Raw genomic sequence first — 12,676 nt, forward strand, 5'->3', positions numbered from 1 at the left:
CGTTCTACAAAAGAAGTATGCAAACCCCCAGTGCTTGCAAAACGAAAGGAGAACGGCTCTTTAGAAAGGTGTTTGGTGTAAGATAAAAGGCAGATCTCAGAACTTGCCTGATAACAACACTCAAAATTCTGAGAGACAAGTTAGGGCACTCAGACCAAGCTTCAAAGACAGAGCCAAACCAAGTCTCCAGAGATCACAGGAAGGGTCAGAGGGGGCGGCGGCAAAGGCTGGGGTCATCTGAATTTACCGAGGAACCAATCAAAGCAAACACAGGAAACGTTCTTTCAGATACGATCAAATAAGGAAAAGCAACCGTAGTAGCCGTGCAGCTCAAACACTGCGTGCGAGTCAAACTTTGATCAGAGGAACTTACTTTTAAAAGTGACGGGTGAGTTCTCTGTACTATGCAACTTCGTGGTGAAGGAAACTGGTTTCCGTTTTTTTTTTGTTGTTGTTGTTTTTTGGTGGTTTTTAATTTTTTTTTTTTTTTTTGAAAAGCAAAGAGGTTCGTCCACTGTGCCAGCCTGCTCTTTTCAGGTTTATATTGTCGTGGGGGGTGGATAGCTTCCCAACACAGTCCAAATGCAGTCGGCAAGGCGGGGGCTGAGCAAACTCCATTCGTCTTTGGATGGGACCGCGTGGTGCTTCTCGCCACGGAAGACGAGGTGGCATCTCTGTTTCTCAAGTGACACACACTGTGCAGACTGCAAAGTGTCCGTGTGGCCGGGAGGGGAACACGCTTCTCGGCCAGCTCCAGGAGGTAATGCAGGACCCCGGTACACAGAGGGCGGGACTTTGGTCCCAAAGTATTAACAAAGAGACAGAGCATCGACTGTAGCATCTGGGGAGGGAGAAGGGAGGGAGGCGTATCGCCTGTTGGGTGTTTCAACCAAGAAACATTAGGCTTGGGGCTGTGGCGGCACGTGGGGAAGAGGTGTAAAATCAGTATTTCCTGCCGTAAGAGGCACAGTAACGACACGGTATAAAATGTTCCTTGCAAATTGGCCCGAGGTATGAGACGGAAGCTGGTGTGGGTAAATCCTACGGAGAAACGGACGCCTTAGCATTCCGGAGCCAAACCGCTACCGATGTGGGCCACACCCGCCACTGGCAATCCCCAGAGCAGCCAAGTTCAGGAGCACGTGGGCAACGCTCCCGGCAAAAGCATCTTCTTGGTCCTAAAATGTTTCCTGGCTCTCGACGGGCCAGCGGGTGGCCTGGACACGACCTTCGTGAAGGTCCCCCCAGGGCTGGGTCTTCTGCCTCTGGCCCCAGCCCCGACATCCTTACGGCTCACTCGCAAAACCGTGGTGGGTGAAGCGACTGATTGCCGCACAGAGACTGAGGACGAGGAGCGTGTTGGGCATCTGGCCCCTCGGGGGGGAGCAGGAGGCCCCCCAGCAGTGGTGGCCGTGACCTGCCGGGCCACCAGCGGAAGGACCTTCCAGCTCTGGCGGGGGCGGGGGGGGTGGGGGGGGGGAGAGGAGGCTCCAGAGACGCCCGGAAGGAGCTGCTTGTTCCCGCGTCGCCTTTACTTGAAAGGGCACGAGAAGGTCACATTCGTCCCGAAAGTACAAAGACACGTTGCAGCCACTACATGCCTTCGTGGTTCCAAGTGCAATGGGAACAGCTCGGCGTGAAAAGGCCACGGTGAAGGGTCCTAAGCGAGTCAGCGCGGCGAAAACGCCAAACACCTCGCAAAGGACACCCTTTCCAGTGGGCGCCCCAGGTTGAGCCACGGTTAAGGCCGCAAGCATGTGGCTGAGAAAGCAGGGGCGGGGGACCGAGAGGAGGGGGACGCTTCAGCTCAGGAGAGAGAAGCCTGGCTGCAGGCCGAGCGCCGGTCAGCGCGGACGCTTCCATCCCGACAACACCGCCAGCAGCACCGGGTTGGGACATGGGGGGCCCTTCCGTCCCAGGGCCCCGGGCAGAGCCACTTGCCAAATGTTTAAAACTTGGTGGCAAAAATCAGCTACGGGGAGACAGTAAAGAGTCACCTGCAAAATATGTTTCCCATCTGCATCGGTAGCCAGGACAGAATGTTCGTAACAAAGGTCGGCGTCAGTCGCCACACTCTGCGAAATCCGACAGAAAATCACGCCTTAGAAACGTAGCCGACACATGACGGCTGAGAAGCCTACCGCATGGTGTCACCCCCGCTGCTGAGACTCTCATCAAGGAGAAAAGATGGAGGGTGGACGGTAAAAAAGAGTAACCGAAGGGCGGGCAGCCTCTGCTTTCGGTGTCGGCCTCCGGACACATCTAAAGGTTTAGTTTTCCTCGCGCACGTTCCGAAAGGCATCTGGACACCTGCTGCAGCGTGTGGGGGTGGGGGGGGAGGGCAGGGGGGAGCAGTCCATTTGGGTTTGAGTGACCATACCGGGTCCGTCACAGGCACACACACAGAGGGGGTGCTGGTCACCAAAACCCAGCCAATTCTCAGAGCCAGAGATCTCTCTGCCAGGGACTGAACCGAGTTAACGGAAACTGCCCCAGAAATCAGCAGCCTCCCAGCCAGGGCGGGCTGCAGGGAACACTCCACGTTGTGGAGACCACGCTTCTTTTTCACCTACTGTGTGTGTCTCGTGCTGGCGGATCGGGACTCTCAGCAGGAGCAGGATGGGGACAAGGGGTCCCAGGGTGATCCGGTCATCCAAGATCGCAGTTGGTGGCCAGCCGTGCCAGCAGGAAGAAGAGCGGGGCTGGGCCGGGTCACTGCCGGGCTTCCTGTCGGGAACGCCCGCCTCCTGGGACGTCCCAGGGCCGGGCGCATCGGAGGAGCACTCGAAGCCAGTCTCATCAAGAGATTCAGGACAGGATCCTTCTGAGGGGATGGTTTATTCAAAGCCTCCAGAAGCTTCTTCCCGTTCCTGCCATTAAGCTCTGCCTTCAGTCCACAGCTCGGCATTTCCCAACAGACTAAAGGAGTCACCCCCCAATCTGGTCGCAATTAAATCAGAACATTAGCAGTACGTGAAGTTCTACAAAAGGCTGCAAACGGAACCCTCTACAGGCTCCGGATGGTCCGTCGCTCAGGAAGAACCACTTCATCGCCTCTCCTTCCTAAAAGGCACCTCTGCCGGGCGATGACGGTCTAGCCCATCCTTCTATAACCACATCCTGAAACATCGCCTGCAAGTGCGTCTGAGAAATGAGCCGCCACCAAGATCAGACCGCGGTGACATTCATGCCGCGAAAGCCACGTGTGCGCTGCCGTGGAAGAAGCATCCGTAATGACTGCAGAAAACCTCCCAGCCAGGCGCCCTCCTCGGGCACATCCAAAAAAAGACATCAGCTGCGCCTTGGTTTTCAAAGCAAAGCGGGGCCGTGGTTTAGGAAATCCGTCTGCAGGGAGCTGCCTGGACTCGGGCGGGAGAAACGGGAGACGCGGACGTACCAAGAAGCTCTTCGGTGCCCTCCAGCGCCTGACGCTGTCCAGAAGCCACCGCTGTGGTAGCGGGCGGGCCTGAAATCGCGGCAACGTCAAACAGGCTGGGGGGTGAAGAGGTCCGCCACGCTCCTGGCTTTTCGGCCCTGTCTTGTATACGCACCATCGCACGTCGCCCAGCAAAGTAAAGCTTCAGTCTCGAAACCTTCCCAGGACGCCGCATCCCAAGAGAACGGGTCACCTCCCAAGAGGGCAGCGTCAGTTGGCATACTGGGCGTAGAAGGCCACTTTAACTCTCTCGATCTGGTGGCACAGCTTGATGGCGGGCCCCAGCTTCAACTCCATGCATTCTTGCACCGTGGGAAGAGTCAGCAACAGGAGCGCTTGACCGTCGATGTCCTGCCAGGAAACAAAGCCACGTTAGAGCCGAGACACCGGGCGCCAAGGGAAGGTATCTGCCATGGCGGGCTTGGTCCCGGGGGCCAAAGGGCGTGAGGGGTGGCTGGTGGGGGTGAAGAGGCGGAAGAGGGAAACCACTGCAGGATCTCGTCCTTCTCAAGAAGATGGCCCCCTGCTGGGAGAGCACCCCCCCCCCCCACCCCTGCCCCGGGCCCTCCCGTGTTCTGCCATGACTTGACGTGAGCACTACAAAAGAGCTCTCTCTGAAAAGAAGCAGCTCTCTCTTTCTTACCCAGGTCTGAACTTTCACCATCGGGATGGGCAAGAAGACGCCGTAGAGGTGAGCGGCCCCCCAGAACAGTTTTGCCTTGAGGAAAACTCAGGTACGTAGATGCACACCATGGCACACATCTCCGTCTGCACACCCACATCCCCCAGAGTGAGGCGTACAGGGTCCCCCTCCCAGCTTCGCGTTAGTTAGCTCTCCACAGCCATGCACGGGGTCTACACGAGGAAGATGTTCATTACAGTCTGTGAAGTCGCATTCACCGCAGGAGGAGGGGGCCGAGGCTCACCCCAACACTTTACCATCACCCTGACGGACATCTCTGCCCCTACTGTCACAACTGGGTTTATTTATGGAGACGTCGTTTGACTGGGGCACTGAGTTGAAGTGCAATCCCTTCTTCCTATCCGCCAAGGCAGTCTTCGTGTTCCAGAAGAAGTAAGAGGCTTCTCATGTTCCAGGGGAAGTAAGGCAAGGTAACGACACAGACCCATGGTAGAAGGAGAGCATAAAATGAACTCAGCGCCAAAACTTCTGCCGTCTGGAGAAGCAGTGAACCCAAGGCGCCATAAGCCGCAGAGACTTAACAGTCATGCGACTGCACACGCGCCTGTGAGGTCTCGGATATCGTGGATCATGAGCTACACAGAAGCTTATTTTCTTAAAATGACGGTGTCTTCAGCGGTCTTAAAAATCTCAAAAGCAAAGAAACAGAAAGCGTTGACCTTGGGAAGACCAACATGATCAGTTTCAAAAGCCACCTCCGTGTGCCACTAATCCGTGCTGAGTGTGGAGGCCGTAAAAATTAAGCGTTAATTTTACAAGTATCAATGCGAGTGCAGCTTCCGATGTCTCAATTACACGAGCCTCATCTCAACCGAGACTCAAACTGGACCTTACCGAACCCCGAAGTAAACCTATCAGTCTTGAATTTACACTGAAAGTAGGAGATGAAGGAAAGTGTCCGTGAGTTTTTGGTGCTCTATTTATACCACTTTCCCCTTTTTCTATCGTACTCTTGTATGTTACTTTGTCTCTTCGGATGCTACTCTGACCGGAGTGAGAGCAAACTCAAAGTACCGGGAAACAGCGTCTTGCTCAAGGTCATGAACTAAATAAACAGTGGTAGCCGCTGACCTGGGACCGGCATAGCCAACTCCGTTTTCAGAGGCAAAGCCACATATATTCCATCAACACTCGACAGAGAGGGCGTAGGCCTCGGGATACAAAGTCTCGTGAGTATCACGGGCCTCATAAAAACACACTGTGAGGAGGAACCAGGATGATGTTACAAAACCACGTGAGGTGGCGTCACCATTACGTTCAATGAAGAACAGAACAGAAACTTGTTTCAGGAGATGGGAAGTTTTTTTAGGTGGAAATTAACGCCAAAAAAGCTGGCTGATCTACCTAAGATCACATTGTTAGAGACCAAATTGGAACTGGGACCCATGGTTTTCTGATATTAAATTCTGGAGGGAAAACTGTGCTGTAAACACGCCCACTTAGTATAATGGCCATCGTTGGACGTACAGATTCAATTATAATTGAAAGTCAGCCCTAAAATGCTTCTGGAACTCTCTACAGACCAAGTCGGTGAAGGTGGCTGCCATATGCACGCACACATTTGAGTGGAGGATGTCACTTATCTATGGACTCAACAAGCAAGTGTTTCCTGAGCACCTACTCAGGGCCAGGCACTCTGATGACCTCTGCGATTACCGCATAAACAAATCAAAGACTCCCTTCCAGGAGAGTAGGAATCTCAAGGGAGGCCATTACGTTGAACAGACCACCACAATACAGAGAGATTAAAGCGTGGACACGACTATACGCACTGACGGACGGGAACGTGACCAGCCTTATAGGAGTCAGGACATGTTTCAGGGATCAGCGATACCTGAACTTATACCAAAGGGGCCGAGGAGACGCATGAAAAGGAGGAGGGGCCCAAGGAAGACCAGTAGTTCGGGAAAGCATGTATTCAGGGAAGGCGCAGAGACGCGGAAGGTAAAGCTGAGATGGGCCCAGAGAAGAAACTGGGACTTCCTCTAAGGTGTGCGACCAGAAGTCGCCAAAGGGCGTTAGGCACAGAGGTCACATTGTAGGATTCGAACACCTGCCCGCTGATTTTGGCCACAACGTATTGGCATGGATTAGCAGGCAGGGAAGTTACGAGGGGCTGAAAGGGAGGCCCCACCTCCTAACACCATCACCTTGGAAGACAGGATTTCAACACATGTGTTTGGTGGCGGGGGGGGGAGGGGTTTCAACGTTCAGGCTAAAGCACAGGTGCTGTGAACAGAGCCATGTGGCTCCTATCCCGAGCGACGTGCCGTCCGCCGGGTGAGCCGGGACGCACACTTCCAGCGTTTCTGGACGTGCCTCCACCAGGCTGTCCTCAGCTCCCCAAAGACTCCGCATTCTTTTGTGGAGACCTCACGTGGGAAGAAATAAGGAAGGTGAGGGTCAACTGCATTGAGCCGCAAATATCCTCAAAATGAAAACTCACAGCTAGCGGGGAGGGCGAGCTGAGGTCTGCAATCCCCAAGTAGAAACCTCACGATGGCCCCTCACTTCGCCTGTTCTAAACCTAGCAGGGCTTCTGCCGACGGAGGGCGGACCCCGGGAGTGAACGCAGTGCTTACATTAGAGGCCACGCTCCAGATTCCTTCCGATACGGCCGAAGCGTTTATCCTGGGGGAGCTACAGTGCCTTTCACCCGCCAGTTCCGTTCTGGAGAGTCGCATCCGCCTCAATAAACTACTCCTCGAACACCACCCACCTGCCTGTTGGGATAACCGTGCTCGATCCTGAGATCCTAGAATGAACTGTGCCACCACCGTCAGGGTGATCGCCACCGGTCAAATTCGAAGGTCACTGGAAGGATGAACAAGGACACAAGGCGTCTGCTACAGCATTCAGCACGCGATCCACACGCGAATATTTCCTGCGCGAACAGGCATCACAGAATATGCCTGACGTGAAGGTCAGGCCTGGAGATTAGGGCTGACCCTGCCCAATTATTTTACAGAGCTGGACAGAGGACGTGGTCTCTTTCCTGGGACATCTCGTGGGAAAATCTGCCGGTGGTATCATTTACCAGCCACCAGGCACGCCCACGCCTGCTCTCTCGGGCCCCCATGAGACCCCCTGCACCCACCAGCTGCTACAGGGCCGCGGCCTGAACCGTGTCGCTCCCTGTCCTGCCCTTGTGGGTGCCCTTCTTTGGCTGAACAAACCGCAGGAGCACCCTGTATACATCCCCCGTCTCCTTCCGGAGACGTCGGATCGCCTGGTGCTGTGCAATCCCTCCCCCAGCCTCCCTGCTCTGACCACACCAGTCCCTGCTCTTACTGCTGCTGACGACTGTTGATGAGCCCATCGGCCCCGGGAGACCGGAAGCCTCTAGAATCGGGGGCCGTATCGCCTGTTCTCCTGCCCCGGCCGGCAGGCCTCCGGGGCCCGTGCAGCAAGGGGAAGTTGCACAGAGCTGCTCCGGCAGAAAAAAACCAAACGAGAATGATGGGCAAGTTCATAATGATGGCCTCTGGACCTTTATCAGATCCCGGCCCCTTCCACCCTCACCCCAACACACATTCACTCGTCCCGCAGATGGGCAGAGCCAATGGGAGAGTGCTTTCCAGGCCCTCGTTCCTTCTGCCCCGTGTCGTGCCTGAGGAGAAGGAGGAGTTGGTTTGGAGCGCCTGGGGGGCTCAGCTGGTTCAGCATCCGGCTCCTGATTTCAGCTGAGGTCATCATCCCACGGTTTGTGAGATCGAGCCCCGAGCGGGGCTCTGTGCTGACAGCGTGGAGCCTGCCTGGGATTCTGTCTCACTCTCTGTCTCCCTCTGCTCCTCCCCTGCTCACACTTTCACTCTCCCTCAAATTAAATGAATTAAACTTAAAAAAAGTAATAAATAAAGAGATCTGAGCTTTGAGGCCGCGGTTGAGGGGTGGAGAGTTCACGCTCTGAGTGTGAGCTTCGTGAGCATGGGCAGCTGGACTGGACAGACCCTCCTACGGGCCGGTGCGCTTGACTCGTGTTCTCTGGTGCCCCGCGCACAGCCCTGGCGCACTGGGCACCGCGGAGCGAGGAGGAACACCCGGCCGAATGCGTCTGCGCACACGTGAGTGTGCAGGAGGACCAAGGTCGCGGGAGGGCTGGGGCGAGGCGGTCTGACTGATCGCAGAGACCTTGCGCCCTGCGGGTCACCTGGAAGCCGGCTGGCATCTCCGGCAGGGCGGGCGTTCTGTGCAGCCTGTTTGCTCCGAGCCGCCTCGGGGCCTCTGGCTGTCGTCCTCGGTTCTCGTTTTCCATCCTCCCTGACGCTGTGCGACCCATCTCCTGCCCTGCATGTTCTCATCTTCAGACGGATGCGTGACCAAGCGTTAAAAGGCGCCCCGGCTTTCTGAACACCAAAGCGTCCGGCTGCAAGGGGCTGGATTTAGCCACCCGACCATCAGCCGGTCGCGGGTGGGGGGGGAAGAGGCCGCAGTGGCGGCTCAGGGGCGTCGAAGCTGCGGGTGCCCCCCGCCGCTCTCCCGTGCGCAGACGGCCCAGCGGGGGGACGGAAGCCAGCCCGGGCCCAAGGCTCACCCACCCGGCGCAAGGAAGCCCACCCCGCATCCCGAGGGCGGCTTCCTGTGTTTTCGTTTGAAAGAAGTGAGCTCTTCCTCGCTGATCGTGTAGTTACAGACCCCGCCGCGGATTTCATTTTTATAGCTCTGCTCTTGCATACTTCCGAGCTGCAGGCAAATCACTCGTATGTGAAACACGGAAAAGGACCCTAAACAGACTACTGATTTTTGAGAAAGGAGCCCTGGTAAAACACTCAACGGGAAAGAGAAAGCCCAGCACACACAAAATTAAATTTATTAGGGTACGGAGCAGGTCCTCAGCAGGGACATTCATTCAGGTCTATGGACCCAGAGAGCAGACAGCACAGTCCATAAGCTGTCAACGACCCCGAGTTTCTTTCATCGAAGTGAATCACTCGTTGGGGAAGTCTGCTTATTATAGGTGTCTCTGCTTCATAAGAGGTGTATAAAGAGGCAATATTTTATTTAAGAGTTTTGTGGGGTTTTTTTTTCTCTCAGTTATAGACGTGTGGAGTTTTACTGTGTAATGTACATGTTCGCGGCACGAAATTACAGAGCGTAGATGTTTTAAGCTGTTGCCGTAACATTTCAGAATTAAAGGTGGGCCTTCCAGTAATGGGAAGTTTATACTTTGTGTCAGCGGGTTGTGACGGCTTCTGAATGTAGCGATCACCATTCCGCCCTGTGATTTTTCTCCCACGCTGCTGAAGAGCCGCCTGCTGGCTCCTTGGGGCTGCCTAAAAGCTCGTGGCTGGCCACGAGGCCTTGGCTGGCCTGACCCACTGGAGGCCTCACCGAATCATGACCATGGCACTTGGGCTCAAAGATGATAGAACAAATACACAAAAATTTGTAATTACGGGCCTGATGGAACGGAAAAGGACTCGAATCCCATACACTTCAGATAGCACAAAGGGCAACAGCATAATATGGTGATGGGGGTGGGGGTGGAAGGCCTAATGAGAAATCTGAAATAAGAGCAAGGCTATTATCAATTAAAAGCTTACCTATTTTTCTGCCTATAAGAGTTAAATAAGTAGGTACGTACGACCAAGCTTTTAACCAACATAAGAAGAGAAATGGGAGACAGGGCCCTGCCCACTGCCTGGTTCTAGAAGTGCTAACGTACCAGGCATGCTTCATTTCTTAGACATGTTAGCTTGGGAAGACTGGAAACTTCCTGAGATAACCGTAATAAGCTGGGCTCAGAAGGACAATTAAGGATAACTCAGCTTCTGTACTATTTGAGCCTTTTCCCCAAGTCAGCTTTGTTTTCACTTTCTTGCTTAGTATTAGAAAGCTGTAGGGACGCCCGGGTGGCTCAGTCGGGTAAGCGTCTGACTCTTGGTTTCAGCTCAGGTCATGATCCGACGGTTCGCGAGATCGAGCCCTGTATCAGGCTCTTCACGGACAATGTGGAACCTGCTTGGGATTCTCTCTCTCTCTCTCTCTCTCTCTCTCTCTCTCTGCCCCTCCTCTGCTTGTTCCCTGTCTTAAAACAAAAACTTAAAAAAAAAAAGAAACCTGTAAAAACAATCCCACTCGAGCCTGGTGGCCTCTCACAGTGCTGCTCAGCCATAACTGAGCAGGGGAGCTCTGTGCTCTGTTCTGCACAGAGCCCAGGGGAAAAGCGTTTCTCAGTCAAAACTGGGCATTTGGGTCTACAGATGAAATAAAGCAAAAAAAACAAAACAAAAAAAAACACAACTGCAGATAATCTAGAATACCACCTTCTACACCTACCTTTTGAATATCTTAAGACCCATAAACAGATGCCCTGTTGACGTACACGGAATGAACACACGAGCAAAGAGATCCACACGTTAAGCTTTGGGTCATCAGCACGCGGCACGCACTCGAATGCAATGCCTTGTTCGCGGTGTCACTACGGGCCAACAGCAGCCTGGGAAAACGCCGCATTAGGCAACGCTCTTAGCCGGGGTTCAACCCACTGCTTTATTCTTGTTTTCAGGACTGAGATGCTCCAAATCGTGCCAGCCCTCGTGGTGGCTGTAACTGTCCCCCCGTTTGTGTGTTTTGAACGAAGGGACACACTCATGGCCCAGTTCTCTACATGCGATGCAGCTTTTTCCTCTTTTCTGCTTTTCTGGTCCCTCAGAGAGGAAGTGCTGATAATGTCACACAGCAAGGTGACCCTCCCCTGTGGCCGCCGCTCACTCCTTCACATGCACTTGCTGGCTGTCTACAAGGAGACTCTGGTGGTCGACCGGTCGGCAACCTTTGAATGTTTGAAGTGCTACCCTCTCCCAGGAGGAGCTGGGAACCACATTAATTTGCTTTTTACACAGCGGGCCTGGAAGAAAATCTGGGGGATACACTGGGTGCATGCAGAATCAGAGGCCTTTCTTTTCTCTTCCTGATTTAATGCCTGAGTTACTTTCTTTCCAGAGTATCGGTCTGCATAATCTAAAAAAGCACTGGATAGACACATCTTTAATTGATTAGATGGTAAAGGGTTATTTTTTTTTTAAATGCCAGGTCCTGAAAGACGGATATTTATACATGGCGAGACAACGTGAGACATGGAGGGAACACGGCGGCACAAGTCGCGGGCTCCGCCTGGCGCTTCCGTGGGAGGCCAGGGGGCAGCCTGGTGGCACAGGTCCAGAGGGGCAACCTGTTTCCATACCCATTTAAGGGGCAATGGAACCCAATCCCTCCTTTCCCGCGGCTCATAGCATGTCTTATGTTTCGGCTAATTACGATCGTCTCACCTGCAGAGTCAAAACGCCATTAAAGGATAGATGTTATCCGGGGCGCCTGGGTGGCTCAGTTGGTTTAGCATCCAATTTTGGCTCAGGTCATGATCTCGCGGGTCATGAGTTCGAGCCCTGTGTGAAGCTCTGTGCTGACAGCTCAGAGTCTGGAGCCTGCTTCAGATTCTGTGTCTCCTTCTCTCTCTGTGCCCACCTCCCCCCCCCCCCACCTCCGCCCCGCTCATGCTCTCTCTCTCTCTCTGTCTCAAAAATAAACATTAAAAAAATTAAAACTAAAAAAAAGGATTGATGCTATCCATCGTCTTGCAATCATCCATCATCCTTTGGCACAGCACCTAACATACCCTGGGTTGTTGACATTTTTACAAATGCAAGAGTGAAAAAAATATGAAAACATCACGCGAAACACAGCAGGACAAGGGCTCCCACCTCTGGGAAGATGAGCACACATCCTTTCCCTGTTTCTCCTACTAAATGTAACAAAAGCCCTGAATGTTATGAATCAAACGTATGGCAGAGAGAAGGTGGCAGACCGGCAGGGACCTGGGGACCTGAGTTGGGGCACAGTGGGGCGTGCCCTCGTTGTGCGTCTGCCTTCTGCAGCCAAGACCGATTGCTAAAGAAGCTTGCAACCCACGAAATGCCAATGTGCATGAGGGAAAGGGGCCCACAGAAGCCTGCTCTTTTCAGCCAAAGGACTGAGGAAAAGGGAGGCTCGGCAGACAGAAACCTTTTAGACAAGAATGGCCTTCCTGGAGGACAGAGAACCCCCGCCTCCAAGAGCAGCAAAGGCCGGGCGAGTGGCCCTGATGTCCAGTCTGCCCAGATGACCCCAGGCCCCCAGCGCCCCCACAAGGGATTATCAGGGAAAACAAAGTGGGGACTTCCTCGACAGCAAGGAGCCCCCCGCAGAGGTGTCAGGGGGGATCACGTGTGCACCTGGGTTGCCACCCACCTCTTCCCCCACAGTAACAGGGAGGCACCCTCTCCCCTGCCAGAGCCGGGTCCCAGAAAGCCAGCTCAATCAGAAGAGCAAACAAAACGTCACGAATGCAGCAGGAGGGCAAGCGCACCTGTTCCTGAAAGATCTTGGCCAGGGGGGCGCAGTCCGTCAGCTTGATGAACCTCACCACGTCGGTCACCGTCCACTCCAGAGGGTTGCTCTCCAGAACCAGCCTCTCCTCCTCCTCTTGCTTTGTTTCCTGACGGGAGAAGGGGTAAGGAGGTCCTTTCATCCCTGCACGGACGCTCAGGAAACCCCGT

General features: G+C 54.2%; 1 protein-coding gene across 15 annotated transcripts in view; it reads right to left on the minus strand.

The window, feature by feature from the left end:
• Positions 1-1,469: 1,469 nt before the first annotated feature.
• The window catches only part of SFMBT2 (Scm like with four mbt domains 2), a 225,133-nt gene continuing 213,926 nt past the window's right edge, over positions 1,470-12,676 (minus strand). For all 15 annotated transcript variants that reach the window (XM_042944803.1, XM_042944808.1, XM_042944809.1 and 12 more), the window contains 2 exons: positions 12,487-12,615; positions 1,470-3,787 (listed from right to left, as the gene is read on the minus strand). In XM_042944803.1, coding sequence (XP_042800737.1) covers positions 3,647-3,787; positions 12,487-12,615 — 270 coding nt within the window. In that variant the 3' untranslated portion in view covers positions 1,470-3,646. The remainder of the gene's footprint in view (positions 3,788-12,486; positions 12,616-12,676) is intronic.

This window comes from Panthera leo, chromosome B4 (genome assembly GCF_018350215.1).
Source record: "Panthera leo isolate Ple1 chromosome B4, P.leo_Ple1_pat1.1, whole genome shotgun sequence".
NCBI lineage: Eukaryota > Metazoa > Chordata > Mammalia > Carnivora > Felidae > Panthera > Panthera leo.